The following is an 18,471-nucleotide window of genomic DNA, read 5'->3' as shown; positions in this document are numbered from 1 at the left end:
CCCCAATGAGGAGCTGTGGGCGTGGCTCAGTGGTAGAGCAGCTGCCTAGAATCCCCCAATGAGGGGCTAGGGGCGTGGCTCAGTGGTAGAGCCCCTGCCTAGAATCCCCTAATGAGGAGCTGTGGGCGTGGCTCAGTGGTAGAGCAGCTACCTAGAATCTCACAGTGCAGACTGATACTGGGTTCAATCCCTAGTAATATATATCCAAAAGGGGTGAAAAATCAAGATGTTGTGTCTTTTTTTTTATCACTGCCAACAGAAAGCCTGACACAAGTTAGCTTATATAAACATAGGTTTTATTGCTCATGTGTGGGAGAGAGGGCTTCAGGTAGATTTTGATCCAGCTGCTCTAAAGATGCATTATAGATTGATTCTCCAGCCCCGCCACTTGTCTTTTTCTGCATTGCCACCATTCTCTCAGTCATAAGCTGGCTTCTTCCTCGTTGCTACCCACTTAGCCCTCCCCACTGCACAGAATAGATAGAGCTACCCTGTATCCTTAGGCTGTGAGACAGCTCCCTTGACCAGCCAGTTGGAGTTCGCTTCCCTGACAGGCAGAGGTAGGAAAGGCGCTGGGGATTTTCTATCAAATGACCACACCTCCTTTGCCATCCACTTGCCCAAATCCTCAATGACATTGACTTCCACAGGCAGGGACTTTGGAAAAAGGCGTTTATTGGTGTGGTGGTCTCAACACTCCCCATGAATCGGAACACACGGCTCCCAGGGTCCCCTCCCACCTCCCCTTGTAGCCCTCCCCCTCCCCACCCCATCCCGGACCCTGGGAATGGAAGACAATGTGGGATGGGGCCCACGCCCCCGTCTGAGGTACAGTCACTGCCCCTTGCCTCCCTGCCCCTCTCTGCCCTCGTCTTCACCAGGCTCTGAGTGGTGTGGTTTTGGGTGTGTGGTTACTGAATTTAGGGCTGGTGGCATGATGCCTCTGCCTGGGCTCAGGATGTCTGTGTGTCTCCTCTCTCCCAACTCTGTGAGGCCTGATGTGTATCAAGGTGAGGTGTTCCCATACACAAAACCTGTCAGCTTCCAGTGTGGATGACAGTTTTCACTCTGGGGAAACTGCTGCTAGTCACAGACTCTGGGACAGGTGAAGCCAGGAGCTATTGCTGGTCAGTCGCTGGTGTGCATGTGTGCATGCATATGTGCATGTGTGTGTGTGTGTGCATGAGCGTGCATGTGTACATGCTGTGTGTGTGTGTGTGTGTGTGATCACAGCAGCCTTTGGAGGTATTATGGGTTGAGAGGCCAGGGAGCAGGTTGCCAGGGAGCCCACACTTATGGGCCAGCTGCTGGGGCCCGAGGGCAGCTGGAGTGTGCCACTGTGGCCAAGGAGAGTCTGGGGAGTATGGGTGGGGCAAAGCACTGAGACAGGCAGATGACAAGTGCCACTAGCCTATCAATTGAATGGAAGCACCGATTGGCCCTGGAAGAGGGCCAGAAAGTTCAGGGGAGGGGAGCGGGAAGGGAGGGACAAGGCAAGGGAGGTTTCAGGCCACTGAACCAGTGATGGAGCCTCTGGCTGCAGGCAACTGGTGATGTAGCAGGGAGAAACAGCCTTCATGGAGATCCCCACCTATTCACAAAGGCTGAGTGACACCTGATACCCACCCTACCTGTCCCTTCAATAGGGAGGAGAGGGGTAGGTATTCATGCATAAATGGGACGGTGGAAATCTGGCAATCTTCTTGTCAAAGCTTCCACCATGAAGCCCCCATACCTACCTCCAGCCAAAGGAAGAGAGGCAGCAGGAATGGGCAGGGACCATGGGGAGTCAGTGCCAAAGAGGGGGGCCTCCTAGTTCCCTCCCCCAGCACACCTTCACACCACACACACACACACACACACACACACACACACACGACCCAGTTGACAGCCTGAGCTAAGAGAGGGGTGTGGGGTGGCTGGGGGTGGGTCACAATTGGAAACGTGAACGGGTGGCGAGAATGGCTGTAGAAAGATGCATAATTCTGCGTTATCCCTCACAGTGACGGGTTCTCTAAAAGACCTTCCTCCTCCTCTTCTTTCTTCCTCTGTGGTTAAGAGCTCTTCTGTCCCCCTGGAGACCCATGGCGCTTGCTCACCCCCTTTCTCTTGCTCCTGGCCTGAGGCCCCCTGCAGGGGGAGGTGCGCTGTACTGGATGGCGCCTACATTCTCCACCAAAGCCAGCTCAGGGCAGAGAGGAGAGCCAGGGGCCCAGGGGGCCTCGGAGCCGAGTTCTCCAGGGATCCTGGGCCTGGGGAAAGAAAATAGGTCACGAGGATGCCGGGATGGAGAGGCCCTGCAGGTCTTTCTCCTAGGCGCCTCCTCTCCCTTCAGCCTTTGAGGGTCTGTGTGATCAGACCTCCCTGGGGCTTCAGTTCCCTGTGCTGTCCTTATCTGTCTTGAGGTCTCCATATCTCCCAGATCATCCCCATTTCCTTTCTGTTGATTAGTCTGGATCGTTGGGATTTGTTTTTTCCCTCTTAAAAATCCTATCAGAATTTCTAGCAGCCACCTTCTCAGCGCACCAGAAACTTCAGGACTGCTATGTTTTGCTTGACTGTGTATTTTGTTTTGTTTTGATATCACTTTGTTTGCTTTGCCAAGGAGGGAATGTACTGATTTGCACATTTTAGGAAAATGTTCGACCTCTGACTCACACTCCAAGGCCCTCACTGGGGGATTCTAGGCAAGTACTACTACAAGGTCTCACTAAGTTGGTTTAGCTGGACTTGAACTTTCAATCCTCTTTAGCCTCCTGAGTATTTGCGATGACACTCTACAAGTCCCTGGCTCAGAGTCCAGCTTTTGACCCAACTTCTCTCTTTGCTCACACCTTCTGTACCCAGCCAAGAATAGGCTCCTGGGCTCTGCTCCCAAGCCGTTTGGGATACTGAGACTGGATTCCTGAAGCAGCCTCCTTCCCACTCTATGCTTAGCTGTCCCTAAGCAGTAAAAGTGCTTGTTAGCCACATGCTGCTTACTGTTTAACAGCCTCTGGTGGCCTTGGCCTCCAGTACAGTCGCCAAAGCCTCTAATCATTGTTGAGAGGCTCTAAGCTGGGTCTCTAATAGCAGCCGAAGGCTGACCTCCTTATCAGACTACTCTCCTTCCTGTGTCTTTGCACCCCCCTGTTCCCTCTTCTGCTGGCTTGTACAGGGTTTCCCTTTCTCTGATGACCTTGTCTCACCCTTGTCTCAAACTTATCATCCCCAATCCTGTCTATATTTTTCCATGTATACCCGTTTCTTTGATATTGTCTATCAGCCCACTTGCTTATTGTTTTCTACTAGGTCGTGAGAGTCTCCAGACCTTGAACTCACTTTGTAACTTCCTGCTTTCTCTTTCTGGGTGCTGTAAAGCCATGCTGTCTTTAAATAGTGATGGAGGCCACACCTTTGTGCACACCAGGCAACCACCCTACCACCTGAGAATTGGTTTCTTTACTCTGTGGCACTGTTGGAGGTTCTTAAATTCTGGTCAGGGCTGTCCCTTTATCTCTGCCTCCCAGCCCCACCCGTGCTCCGCCCCCTTAGCCTTGTCCCACCCCCGCTTCCCATCGCAGACGCACGCAGGAGCCGCATGGAGGCGCTGGACGCTCCGAGCCGGTTGGCTGCACGACAGGTGTAGTTGCCATAGTGCCTGGCGCTCACGTTGGCGAAGAGAAGCATAGAGCGTGTGCGCTCCGTCTGCACCTTGAAGCCTTCCGCAGAGCCGCTACTTAGCCTGCAGGAAATCCGGATCAGGGTTGGTCTCGGTCTCCCTTGGGGTACAGCTCCAGTTCCTCCACGTACGCTCAAGCTCTCTTCCTCAAGAGACCTCGAGCTCTGATACGTACCCCAGGGATCCCTGGCTTCTCCACGGATCCCGTATCCATGCCACTTAAGAACATCCCCAGTGTGCGTCCCTAATCCCCAGTGTCTCTTAAACTCAGCCCCGACAGTCTTTTTAAATTTGTCTTTCAGACACTTAGCATCCTCGACCCCATATCTTTGGTAGGGGTGCGCGATCCCAGCATACATCATATTGGTGCCCGAAATAGTCTTCCAGGAGCCCACAGATCCCCCGTAACCTAGAAGTTGGACCCTAGCCTCTCAGGACCCAGGGCTCCCCAACTGCTCCCTTTTCCCTCAGCCCTGCCCCGTGCAGTCCTCACAGCCTGTCATCCTTGTACCACTGGAAATCTGCAGGCGGCACAGCCATAGCTTCACAGCGCAGGAGGGCAGCCCGGCCCAGGGCGGTGCGCGCGCTGGTCACATCCGTGATGGTCGGAGGATCTGAAAAGGGACAAAGGCCAGAGCACATTCTGGATGCATGGGGACTTCGGAGTCTCATTTCAGCACCCTCCCACCTCAGATCTGAATTCCCACCTAGCTTCCACCGTCATGCAGAAGACCTCTCCCACTCCCCAGGCACCCAGGGTCCGCCCCTGTGCCCCCTTGATACTCACAATTCACTGTGACCAGCACGCGGCGGCTATCGGGCGCTGAGTTCACCCCGTTGTGAGTAACGCATTCATATTCCCCAGCCTGGCCCCGCTGGATGTCTGAGATTTCCAGGATTTCACCCTCTGAGGTGAAGCCGTCTGTGGGGGAGGTGGGGATGGGGAGCAGGGCCGGACACAAACACTTAACACGGGACAACACGAGCACAACACGGACACACATCAGCGGGGCGGGCACAGCAGGGCCTGGAGTGCCCGGGTCAGTAGGAGCCGGGAAGGTCCTCTCAGGGCAGGATGGGGCTAAGGATTGGGCTGGGGAACTTAGAACTCAGTGGAAAAGGGCTAAGGATTTGGGGTGCAGAAGACCTAGGGATCTGCAATCTCCCGTATCATGCTCAGGGGACTCACTTAGGAATAGGAAGTGAAGTCAGGATCTTGGCTTTTGGCTTTTAAGGACCCAGGAAAGACAGACCCAGTCAGGGAGGGTCCAGAGTTCTTTTGGGGTTCAGGGGATTCAGACCTGATGATTGAGATTGGTAATCCAGATACCTGGGGTCTTTTGAACAGATCTGAGGTCACAAAAGACTATCTAGAACTTATAGTGAGTAGGATTTAGGGTTCAGAATACACCAAGGGGGAGTATGAAGGGATGTGAGACTAGACTAGACTTCCCACTCTCAGTTCATCTAAGGAATGGGACACACTGATGGTCATTATGGGTCTGTAAATAAGCAGGAAGATCCAGAGACTGGGGTATCTGGGGATGGAGATGAATTGGTTTCCTGGCCTGATATATGTCAGGCAGCTTGGTGATACCTTTTGGGAAACTGGATCTCAGAACTCATTAAGGAGGCTGTGGGTAGAGAGAGGGGAGCCCCTGATTGCCTCTGGATCTAGGACAGAGGCCTGAGAATGTGCATTTCTGGAAATTTTCCAGGAGTTGCTGAGGCTGAGGTCTGGATCCACTAGGCTGCCACACCCCTGGGGAAGTGAGGATGGATAGGAGGGTGATAGAAAGGGGGGAGGGGACACTGGATGCAGCCTCGCTTGCAACCTGAGTCAGAAGACTGTCAGGTGGAGGGAAGCTCAGGTGGGGAGTGTCAGGGGAACACAGGAACACAGCCTGCACATCAGGTAGGCGGCCACCAGATGAGGGGATTAGAGTCTGGTAAGAAATGGGGGTTGGGATGGGAAGGGATCGAGTCACCGGAGGGCTACAAGGGAATCTGGGACTCCAGCTAGGGAAATGGGAGACTTTAAAGGGCCCAGATCACAGATGGATCGGATCCTCACCTCGGAGTTGTCTCCAGGTGACAGTGGGCTCTGGCCTTCCCACAGCCAGGCAGAGGAGGTTCACATTGCCTCCTTCATTCACTGCCACAGGTGAGGAGATGTTCACAATACGGGCAGGGACTGGGGACAGAAGGGAGAACTGGGGTGAAGGTGCATGCCCAGCCACTCAGACCTAAGCTGCACAGTTTCAGGTCCAAGATCATAGTCTGGTCCTCCTCACCCCAGACCCAGCATTACAGACCTCAGTTTTCCTTCCTTAGACTCAGGGGTACAGACTCAGGCCCTACTCAGACCCATGGGGTGTAGATTCTACATAACAGCCCTCTGCCCTCAGACTTAGAACTCTCAGGCTCCAGACCTCCTCCCTCACTCCCTCACACCCAGGACTCCAGATGCAAATCCTATTTCCTCAGTCCCAGGAGTCCAGACTTCAGCCACCCTCCCTCAGAACCAGGAGCAATACTCAGACTCAATCTTATTTCTTCAGACCCTGGGATGCAGACCCTGGCCCCCTCTCCTTCACACCACACCCCAGAGTCCAGACCACAATCCTATCTCATCAGACACAGGAGTCTAGACTTTAGCCACACCCTAACCCTCCTTCCTCATATCTAGGACCTCCCACCCCAAGCCTCTCCTTGGGAAATGAGTGCAATTTGGAAGAGATAGCCAAGGCAATGTGTATCCTCAGTGCCTAGAAGAGTTCCCACCCATGGGTAGTTTCAGTCACATAGCTCAGGAAATTCATGGAGCTGTGGATGAGCACCTCTTCCACTGCCTTGCTGGAGAACCCTCCTGCTCTGCTAAGATCTAAAGGGCGAGGTAGCTCATGCTCCTCTCACTTGTATCCCAGGGCACTGCCTAGCAGTGGCCAAGTGCACACAGGGCAGGCTGTTCAGTGATGCCTTCTAGCCTGCAGGCCTGTCTTCCTGTCCCCTCCCCACTTGCCCTCATTGTCACTCACACAAGACTCACCATGGACAATGAGGTAGACCTGAGTGGTGTAGGGCTGGTGGCGGGTCTGGAAGGAGCAGGTGTAGAGGCCCTCATCACCAAGTCCCACCTGGGTGATGAGGATGGAGAATTCCTCGGGGGTGTTGATGAGCAGCCGCACCCGGGGGTCACTGGTCCAACGGTCATTGCCCGCATACAGGATGTTGGAACGGTTTAGCCAGGCTACCCGGGTCACATGCTCATCAATGAAGCAGCTGGGGAGGAAGAGGAGGGTGAGGAGAGAAGGCAAGGGTTTCCCAACCTACCCGAAGTACACATGCAGAACCCTGGGAGGCAGGCCTTGCCACACCCACTGTACAGGAGGGAAGAAGCCTGGAAGCTAGACTTCTGAGGGGCTGCTATGTGTTAGAGAGAGAGGGAAGGAGAGAGGGAGAGATGGAGGGAGAGAGAAAGGGAGGGATGGGGTGGGAAGGGATTCACTCAGAGATAGAAAAAGAGTTGGGCAGAGACCCCAAGAGAGAAGAACAGAGATGAGTGGAGGGGGAGGCAGGGACTTGGAAAGAGTGAAGGGGGAAAGGGATGAGAAAAGATATTGACATAATTTGAGAAATATAGATACACATACAGAGCGAGAAACAGAGATCCAGAAAGGAGAGAGAGAGAGAGAGAGAGAGAGAGAGAGAGAGAGAGAGAGAGAGACTGACTAAGGGACAGTGACCCTGCTGGGGGGAGAGATTCTAGTTGAGAACAGAGTCCCAGAGACTGATAACCCTCACCCTGCTAGCATCCCTGTGGTCTACAGGACTTTGAATCCTTAATAGTTCCCATCTCTTCACTTTTACAAGAACAGAAAGGTCTATGGGTGGAGCTCTGCTTAGCATCCACACCCCTCACAGCTGGCTCCCATGCTGTCACGGGGGCTTTCACAGAGTATGTTGAGGGAAGAGGAGTAGCCATGTAAAGCCCCATGCTACCTGAGCCCCTGAACTGAGATGTACCTTAGGGTGGCGTTGTCACCTTCACACACTGTATAGTTGTCTGCAGGTGAGCTGAACTCCAGGCTCTGGGACAGCAACCCTGCAAGAAGGGAGGGGATTGCTCAACCTTGGCAACTGGGGCGGGACCAGCTGTAGCAAATACTCTACTCATAGACACACACACATGGCCCTGGTAACACAGGCATCTGCCTCTACTGCCACAAGAATTTATTGTTTTCAGAAATCCACACACATCAGACATACTCGGACTAGACCTGTAGGCCATGTCCCTTCCTCTAGGTCCGCTCTGATTCATAAACAGAATGGAACTCTTGTGGCACACTTACAGCAATGACGTTGGATCACAGCCCGTCCACACAGGCAAGTGTACACAGACACATACACACAGATATCTCTGCACCCAGACACAGGCATGCACATATCAAATGCAGTGACACGGACATGCATCCATGTCTAAGTACACAGCTACATGAGTAGGAAGACCATGCATACATGCAAAGTAAAGTGTTTCGAGGCACATTAGTGTGCACCAACTCTGAGTTACATAATATGGAACACTGTTCTCTGGGCATGACATTATTGCTGTCTTGATATCAAAGCACCACATGAAGTGTTTACAAGATTGGACTAATATCCCCTTGTGGAAGTGGTGCTCCCTCTCAAAGCAGCACAAGAATGGGTCATGCCAGTTCATGTGGCGGTACATAGAAGCCCCCTCAGAAGGAGTCTCATTCACTTTGCTAGGAGGTAAGGAGGATGACTCTTCTTTGATAGTGCTGCTGCCTGCATGTTGCCCACATTTCTGTGAGTCACTCTCTTGCTGCTGCTGTGAGTCACTAACGCCCACACTCTTGTCGGCAACCCCATTTGAACTCATTGGTCCAACAAGCTAGACTTGCATTTAAGAATCATTTCTCTGATGTGTTATTTGTGCCTTGTCTGGGTGGGTAGACATTTCCTTTTGGTGGTGGTGTTGGTGGTGGTGGTGTGTGTGTGTGTGTGTGTATGTGTGTGTACGCACCCTTGGAGAGGATGTCAAGTCCCCTGCAGCTGGAGTTACAAGGCAATTGTAAGCTGTCTGATGTGGATGCTGGGTACTGAACTCAAGTCCTCTGCAGCAACTGCCTTCACTGTTAGCCATCTCACCAGACTCTCGGATACACACTTATTCAAGCCTCCTCAGGAAAAGACATACAATGCATAGACACAACACATATGTATGCAGACTGACACACATACCATGCATATACATACAAATGCTTAGGACTCGCATGCATACACACATGCACACACAGAGGCACATATGTGCACATTCACACAGAGACTGATAAACATGTTGTGTACATGTACACAAATGTATTTGCAACAAATTATACACGTAAACACATGAGCAGGTGTACATGTATGCACACAAATGCATGTAAACACACATTAACTCAAACATAATGTGGAGAGAGAGAGAGAGGGAGAGAGAAAGAGAGAGGAGGGAGGGAAGGAGGGAGAGAGGGAAGGAGGAAGGGAGGGAGAGAGGGAGGGAGGGAGGGAGAGAGGGAGGGAGAGAAGGGAGAGAGGGAGGGAGAGAAGAAGGCAGGGAGAGAGGGAGGGAGGGAGGGAGGGAGAGAGGGAGGGAGAGAAGGAGGGAGGGAGGGAGGGAATGATCCACAGATGGGCTTGTATGAACATCTTTAGGTACCCCATGTACTTGAACATCAACCTTTACACACACACACACACACACACACACACACACACACGCCTGGCATGCCACTGCTCACAATGCATGCCCAGACCCACTTGACATGGTATACACCAGCAAGGCCCAATCACACCACCACTCAGATCTCTGTGGAGCAGGGCCAGCAGGCTGGACCAGAGCCAGGAAGTGGGGGCTGGGTAAGTGGAGGCGGAGGAGACTGCACTGAAGTAAAGTCTGGCTGGATGACCTTGGATGATTGAAGCGGGGTGGGGGGTGTGAGTGGGCTGCCCTGCCTCCAGCCTGGGAAAAGGAGCTAATTAATCTAATGAATTAATTGCCCGTGGTGTCCCAACGACTCCCCGGGGGCCCCTCAATCAACAGCCCCTCAGGATGGAGCTAGGACAGAACAAATGTAGCAGACTGGCCAAGCCTGGGGTCATTCAGGCCATAGCCATTGCTGCTCTGTGAGAAGTCCAGACTGTGTCACACACACACAGGTAACAATGGGATGTGTACACACATACCCACCCCAACAGGGTCAGAAAGAACACAAGGAAACGGCTAAGCTCGCTTCCCTGTTACACATGTGGCTACAGCCCATATCAAACAGACTCCTGATCCTGATACACACTTGGCAGAAGGTCAACTGAAGCTAGTTGTCTCCCAGGAGCAGACAGTCACACTCAGCCACAAGCAGACACCAAAGGCCAAACAGCATCGGTGCAGAGTCTCCCCAGTTTCTCTTCATGGTTCCACTAATAACAGCTTTGTTCCCCATACACAGCTGCAAAGTCCATGCACCCAGAATTGCAGACACCCACTATTCCCACTTTGGAAGACTCTGAGTCCCACTGCACTATCTGTCCAAGGGGACAGACAACCTCGTTGTCATATCCTTCCAACACACAGGGGATGTCCTGTCTAAGAATCTGGTAAGTAAATCAAGAGGTCACCTCTGATCAGGTTGTGCTTGGCTGAGCATGAGCACGTGTGTGTGTGTGTGTGTGTGTGTGTGTGTGTACACCAGGTCTGAAAGTCACATTACGCATGCAGACTAAAGAAAGTGAGGGAATGTGAGATTTAGTTTAGGAACACAGTCCTGTGTGGTACCAAGCTCCCTTCCTAGGCTGGCTAACAGGCATACCCCACAGCTTGCCAAGCTCTTCTGGTTTTGGAGACAAGGCCCTCAACCTCAGCCCATTGAGGGCTGGAGTTTCCTGGGTATTGTAGGGTACTTAGCTTCCCCCACCCCACAATCGTGAAAATGCAAGACTCCCACAGATATTGCTGAAAGTCCCCAGTGCTCTGAAGAGAAGACAGATGGGGGACCAGTGAGCTGTCCAAGGTGCTGACCTTTGGGGCTGACATGTCCAGTCCCACTCACACAGGGACAAGGGCCCTGGGATAGAGTGGAGGCCCCAGTCACAGGAAGGAGTTGAGCTGTGGTCCTCTAGACAGAGGGACCAGCATGAGGCACCCTTGCCATAGGAACTTTCCCAGCACTGCCACAGCCACTTCTGAAGCCTCCATTGGCCCCTAGGACCAACTGTGAAGTCTCAGGATCTCAGTGTCATCCTCCTGCCTCCAGTATTGTCTTGTAGCCCAGATATGCCTTTTTCTGCCCTTCAATCCACTGAACCCTCAAGCCCCTTCTTCTCCAGTGGTTCAGGTGAACTCCAGCCTCCATGCTCAGGTCACACAACCTTGAATCAAAGTGGTCTTGTGGACAGTCCTAGAAGACATGCGATGAACGAGCCTGTCTCTCAATGGGCCTTTAGCTCCTTGTCTGTGGATAGGGATATCTCAGACTTTCATATATGAATCAAAACAAAAGCAAAAACCAAACAAAACAACACAAATAAAAAAAACAAAACAAACAGAAACAAAAACAAAACAAACAACAACAACAGCAAAAATCAGACTCTGGGATCCAGTGCTGGGCAACCTTCAGGTAGTACTATTCCTTCTCTGGGCTTCATTCAAAGAGTGTGGAGATCAAGTCAGGCAGTCATTCACTTACACAAAAACAATCGTTTTGTTTTGTTTGTTTTGTTTTGAGACAGGGTTTCTCAGTCCTGGCTGTCCTGGAACTCATGCAGACCAGGATGGCCTCAGACTTACAGAGATCTACCTGCCCAGTGCTGGGATTAAAGGTGTGGGCTGCTATGCCTGGCCCCAGAGACAATCTTAGGAGTTCACTGAATGTGAATCCTTCAGATACTGCTGGAGTTTCCCAACTTTTGCCATGTCTAAGGCCTCCTCTAAGGCTGCAGCATGATCCAGTCAATACCTGGCCCTGAGCAAGTCTCAAAAGACATTTAATGTACTAATGTGTAAACCCTGCTAAGAACACTCCCAGACTCCACCAAGACTGGTCTTCCTTCCCACAGAACTTTGGTACTCTCCATTGTAACTAAATTCACACATGACACTCATCTCCCCTACAGATTAAACATGTTTTAGGGGCACAGCCTCATTGTGACTCAGACCTATGTCCCTAGTGTCTCCCAGCTCCCTTGTCTTGGAAATAACTGTTGTCTGAATAAATATGAATGGTGACCTGTGACTCCTCAACTCTTGAATGCCTTCTCATTCCTCAAGACTACAACATAAATACCCCATTTAGGACGAGCTCTGTGACTCCTCAGGGAAAGCCTCCATGCCCTGTTCTAGGTGGCCAGTTTAGATGTCTATAGCACCTCCCACACCTGACCCAGAGTTTTTGGGTGATGCAATTAAAAATCAAGATTCAATTATTTGTACTTTATGTGTACATATATGTGCCTGTGTGCAATTATGTGCACCATGTGCATGCAGAAGCATCCAGAGAGACCAGAATAGGGTGTTGGATCTCCTAGAAGTGGAGTTAGGGGCAACTGAGAGATGCCACATGGGTACTGAGAGACGCCACATGGGTACTGAGAGACGCCACATGGGTACTGAGAGACGCCACATGGGTACTGAGAGACGCCACATGGGTACTGAGAGACGCCACATGGGTACTGGAAGCCAAACCCAGGCCTTCTACAAGAGCAGCAATGCTCTTACCCACTGGGCCATCCCTTCAGACCTATGTGGGTTTTGTCATGATTTTGTGATTTTTTTTTTTGTATGTGACCCAGGACTGTGCCTTGCTTGGATCAGGGAGGGGCCTGTGAAGAGGAAGGAGAAGGTTCTAAAGACATGTAACATACTTTAAACGAGTCTGGGCTAGGAAGTCCAGTGTCTACCCTGCCATGTCTTGACTACACATCCCTGTGGACTGAACCTCAGTTTCCCCATCTGGAGAAAATGAAGAATAAGAATTCAGAAAAAGATTTTTCTGAGTGCTGCCTTGAGATGACACAAGCAAATGGCATGCTTAGCTCTGCATCTGACATATAAAACAGCCTGCACACCTAAAAGCACATTCATTCTTTTTTTTTTTTTTTTAAGAATTGCAAACTGTTTTCCTTGACCTGATGTCAGCCTCCCTGGCTGGGGCAGAGGAAGAGGAAGGACTGTCTAGTTGGCTGATACTTCTGAGGTTTGCCGCTCCTGCAAGACATCCTGTTAATATGTGTTCTAGCAACCTGCCCTAGCTTGCCCTAGGAGAGAAGGTGGATTAAGGTTCAACTCTGTCCCTCAAAGTACAAAAGTCCCTCCATCTCTCTGGGACTCAGTTTCTCCACTGGCAAATGCAAATGATAGTTAGACTCCCTCTTTTACTGGATGTAGGGTAGATTATAGAGCTACTGTGAACGTCAGGCTTGGTGGCTCAGACCTGTAATACCAGCACTTGGAAAGTGAGGTAGGAGGATTGCTCCAAATTTGAGGTCATCTTAACTACAGAGTTCTGAGCTAGCCAGGGCTACAGAGTGACTTCCAGGCCAGTTTGAACCATATAGTGAAACTAGGCCTCATAAATAAATAAATTAATAGATAAATAAATAAACAAATTTTTAAAAATGAGAAAGAGAGCTGAAGGGCTGGTAGGCATCCTGTGAGGTCAGTCCCTGCTCTTGTGAGATTTCCAGTCTAGACTAACAGAATAAATCAATAAATAAAGGCCATAGTCAAAGGAGGAAGAGATTTCTGTGACAAGCTCTGTGTCCAGAAATTAGAGGAAAGACTCTTTGGGAATTTGAATGAATTTCAGGCAAAGCTGGGAGTCTTGGGTGGGGACTGGACCTAGAATGGCCCTACAGTCCGTGAAGCCATTGCTAGTGAGGAGACTAGGGAAGTCTGGAGACTTTGTGGGAGTTCCCGGAGGCTGCTCAGGGAAGGGCTACAGAAGGGGTAATCTCTGACATGACAGGCACCCAAGAGCCCACCTCTCTGCTCAACTCAGAAGCCTGGGGGCCTCCATCCATGCAATGCCTGGGTGCCTCACATCAAGCCATGCTTTTCTGCAGGTTTCCTGGGGACCTGTTCAAGGTTGGCTTCTCTTCTTCCTCAGGCCTTAACCCTCTTCTCACCTTCCTAGGGGCGCCTTTCTGGATTCCCTGCCCTCTAAAATGTACAACCCATTCTCCAAGGCAATTCTAGCCTTTTCTCATTATGTCATACCCTCTGAGGTGAACTGTCTACTTGTTTACTAGATATTTTCCCCACCTGATTCTTGATGTCTCTTCTTCCCACTACAGACTGTGGGACAGCGCTTGCTCTGGCTTGTTCCCTGCCCGGCACTGCACACATCACCCCACTACAGACTGTGGGACAGCGCTTGCTCTGGCTTGTTCCCTGCCCTGCACTGTACACATCACATTTCTCAGCAGCTCGGAACGACAGTGTATGAAATATTTGCTAAGCCAATGAAGCAGATGTGGCGGTACACGATTGTAATCCTGGTGCCAAGGATGGTAAGACATGACAACTGCTCCAAGTTTGAGACCAGCCTGGGGTATCCACAAAACAGGAAAACTACCTGACTACCAGCTCTGAGTTCCAGACCAGCTTGGACTGCCAAGGCTGATGACCTGAGTTCAATACCCTGGACCCACATGGTGGAAAGAGAGCTGACTCCCACAAGCTGTCCTCTGATCTCCAACACACAAATAAGTAAATGCAATATAAAAATATAACATTTTAAAAAATCAAAATGGGGGGGGGTGATCAAGAGTCAGAGCCTGGTACAGGAGATGGTCAGTGGGGTGGTACTGGGCTTTATCTCTGGCTGTGGTGTGCACTGCCTTCTCCCCTCCAGCCGCCCCATGAGCAAGAGGCATCTCCCTACCAACTCACTCACTCTGTTGATTTTTTTTTTTGATTCAGTTAGTTTTGAGACAAGGTCTCAAATAGCCCAGTTTGGCTTAGTAGCAGAGGCTGGCCTTGAACCTCTGGTCTTCCTGCCTCTGCCTCCCAAGTGCAGGGAACACAGGTGTGCAAACATTCTACCAACTGAGCCACATCTCCAGCCAGCATAGTTTCATTTTGTGGGTGAACATGTGAATGTGTAGATGGTGTTGGCATAAAAGATTTAGGCGGGGTGGGGAGTGGAGGAGTTAATTGTAGGTTCACAGTTACACAGCCAGGGAGGTTTTGCTAAGTGTAAATAAGCCAGCAACAGAGAAATGGGCTGGCGTGATTTCTACTGTAGGATGAAAACACTAGCAAGAACCAACAGGCTTTCTTTGCCTTTGCACTGACAGTTGTGTGGAATGACTTTGTGAAAGGAAGAGAATACTGGAGGAGTGTGTTCCCCTGCTCATCACTGGCTTCTCTCAGGTGTGTGTTACAACTGCAACTGGTAGTCCATACTCACAGTCCCAGGATCTAGGAAGAAGAGGCAGGAGGATTGCCTTCAGTTCAAGGCCAGCATGGTCTACAACTATGGCTACAAATTGAGACCTTAACATGCACACACATGCACACACACATCACACACACACATCACACACACATCACACACACACATCACACACACACATCACACACACATACACATTACACACACACATCGCACACACACATCACACACATACACATCACACACACATCACACACACACATACACATCACACACACATCACACACACATCACACACACATCACACACACACATACACACACACACATCACACACACATCACACACACACATCACACACACACATCACACACACATCACACACACATCACACACACATACACATTATACACACACATTACACACACACACATCACACACACATCACACACACACATCACACACACACATACACACACATTGAATGGTCCAGGTTCATGCCTGTAATCACAGCATTTGGGAGGCCAAGACAAAAGATCACCTTGAATTTTCAGGCCAGGCCAGCTTGGACTACATAGTGAGACTCTGACTAGAAAAATACATGACTATCTGTGAGCAAGCTAGGGTCAGGGATTTGGCTCATACATGCTCATCATGAAAAACATGGATAAAACATGGATGCATATTTTACAAAACGGGGTGTCTTTCCCCTCCAAAGTAACAGTGGGATACAAATGGGGCACCTACCCAACAGGTAGATATATCTTTGTTCACTCCACTGGGTCTCACCTTCTCTCCCTCAGTTTTCAGATGTAGTACCCAAGGCCAGAGACCTGATCAAGGTCGTATGACTTGGCCAAAGGTCCCCCTCATCTCGGGGGCATGCACGTAGTAATGGTTTCTGAGAGTCAGATTAGCAAAGGGGACAGTCAGTACCTAAGAAGAAAGCTGGATAGCAGTCAGAGTTCAAGGATGTACAGTGAGGGGGAGGAAGAAACAGATGCCAAAGTGAACGAGAGTACAGTATATGAAAGAGGGAGTAAGAAAAGAGGAGGGACTCAGACATGGTGGGCGGTTGATGGAGCTCAAAGAGGCAGATGTGCCTCTGTGCTAAAACCAGCAGGGATAGGAAAACAGCCCAGGGAGATAGAGAATGTCATCAAATAACAGAGTGGAGACAGGGCCCCATAAATAAGCCAGAAGCAGCCTAAAGTTACAGGAGAGAAAGGCACCAGCCTATGGTCAGCAGGTCAGGCAGGACTCTGCCTTATACTGTGGTGAGGAGTGGATTTTCCGGCCCATTCCACTCCTGGCAGAATCCATGCCCTCCCCCAATGGATCTGTGCGTGGGTGTTGTGTGTGGTTGTCCTGCGTGGTCAGGGTTCATTATGTGACTCTCTGTCTGCAGGGGTGGCTTGGCTGTAAAGCTGTGACGTTTGTGTGGCTGAGAGTGACATGATGGGAGAACTAGACAGTTGTTTCCCTTGGGGCTGCTGGGGTCATAATGTTGGGGACTACTGTCCCTGATGGCATAGCATGACCCTGATTCTGTGATGCTTGATTTGACAAGGGCCTGGAGGAAATGATGTGGAAACACCAGATTAACACTTTCCTGGCTTCCTGGGTCCCCTCAGCTCAGCCTTCTGCCCTATCCCTCTTCCTCCTGTGCCTTCAGGGCCATTTCCTAGACTATATTCTCCTTGGCAGGCCCTGCAGGGGAGGCACAGTCCAGGCACATCCTCAGGGCAGGGCTCATTCCTGCTGTTACAGAGGGTCTCCAGGACCACTGAACTGGCTGAGACTAGTAACCTTGTGACCCTGCATTAACTCTTCCTGTCCTGCCCTCTCCAGCCCAACCCCCACCCCTTCATCCATCCAGATATTCATTCAATCAAAGACTTTAGATCACAATTCTTAGCCCAGCTCCTCAACTTTCTCGCTTTCCAGGACCATCTCCCAGTTATCAGCAAACACCCCAAATACTGAGAGGAAAACCCAGATAGGGAGTTTCAAACCCTTTCCTGATATTCCTGGGTCTGGGGATTTCAGTCTGAGGACGTTTTGTCCTCCTTACTTGCTAACCCTGGGAGCACATTCCCTCCTCTACCTTGACCTAAAGACGCAGAGCCCAGTCCCCAGGTTAGGACTGCGCAGGGAACCCTCTCCAAAAACGCCAAGACAAGACCCCCTCCACAACACAGGGCATCATTCCAAGCTGGTACCCCAACTCAGTTTGGAGACCCTGCCCAGGTGAAGATTGTCATCCCAACGTCTGAGCCTCTCCCTGACCTAGAGCGGTACATTCTTGCCGCCCCAGGCCGGTAGCAGGTGTCTGAGACCCCCTTGCTAGTGATGGAGCAGCTGACCAGATGAGGACGTGCATCTCTGCCCCAGCGCGCATCCATGCACCCAAGGACCCCCTGCCCAGCCAAGGATTGCCGCCCAGGTGTCCAGCTCCAGACCTCCGCATCCCCCCCGGAGGGTACTCCCTGTTTGCCCCCGCCCCGGTCCTGTACCCTTTCCCAGGACCTCGGGGTTCCCCGCCGAGCCCCCCGCCCCCGGCGCTGCGGTACCTCGGCTGATGACGGCCAGGCCGGCCAGGGCGGCGGCGGCGAGGAGCCGGAGCCGGGCCCCGGGCGCAGGGGGGGGCATCGCGGCGGCGCGGAGGGGGAGGGGAGGGGGCGGTCGGGGCGTGCGAGCCTGGGGGAGAGGGGGAGGGGGAGGGGAACCCCGCCTGCGGCTGCACCGGCCCGGGGGGCGGCGGGGGCGGGGGGAGGGGGCTGGGGGGGCGCGACGAGGTGGCCGGAGCTGCTGCAGACCCAGGGAGGGGGGGTGGCGCTGACGGGCAGGGAGAACGGCCAATCAGGGCAGGAGGGGGGCCGCGGAGGCGGGGCCGGGGGGGTTGCTCGTTGGAGGGAGAGGCCTTTGTTACTGTGGCCCTGCCCCTCCTCCGCCCTCCCCCGGGCGACCGGCGTCCTCCCGGTCTTCAGAACCCCGGCCTGAGATGCACTTCATCCAGCTGCCTCCTGCTGAAGGAGACCAACCTTCCTCCAGATTCTGGCTCTGTCCCTCCTCTCTCAGACCCAGGTGCAACAGCCCCAGCCTTCTTCCTTAGACCCAGATACACAGACCCTAGCCTCCTCTGTCAGACCCTGGGAGTCCAGGACCCAGCCTCCTCCCTTAGACAGGGTCCAACCTCAGCTTCTTCCCTCAGACCCAGAAATCCAACTCCCATACAAAACAAATAAATGTAATAATTTACTTAAATTTTTTGTAAGAGCTAAGTCAGCAAAAGCTAAACAGTGGGGAAATAGTTCTCTTTTCATGTTTGTGATGGGGGGTTCCCACTCATTGGGCTCAA

At 51.8% G+C, this 18,471-nt stretch overlaps 1 protein-coding gene across 1 annotated transcript; it reads right to left on the bottom strand.

Annotated features, from left to right (window-relative positions):
• Positions 1–661: 661 nt before the first annotated feature.
• Iglon5 (IgLON family member 5) lies at positions 662–17,762 on the bottom strand. Its single transcript, XM_028785781.1, has 8 exons — positions 17,684–17,762; positions 7,688–7,766; positions 6,711–6,943; positions 5,736–5,855; positions 4,449–4,583; positions 4,155–4,275; positions 3,570–3,724; positions 662–2,252 (listed from the first exon to the last, which is right to left on the bottom strand). Exons 1-8 carry the CDS (start codon positions 17,760–17,762, stop codon positions 2,164–2,166), a joined length of 1,011 nt encoding a protein of 336 aa, XP_028641614.1. The 3' UTR covers positions 662–2,163.
• Between the last annotated feature and the right edge of the window lie 709 nt (positions 17,763–18,471).

This window comes from Grammomys surdaster, unplaced genomic scaffold (genome assembly GCF_004785775.1).
Source record: "Grammomys surdaster isolate TR1022 unplaced genomic scaffold, NIH_TR_1.0 125349, whole genome shotgun sequence".
Classification (NCBI taxonomy): Eukaryota; Metazoa; Chordata; class Mammalia; order Rodentia; family Muridae; genus Grammomys; species Grammomys surdaster.
Note: the sequence above shows the minus strand (reverse complement) of the source record. Positions and strands in the feature narration are given on the sequence as shown.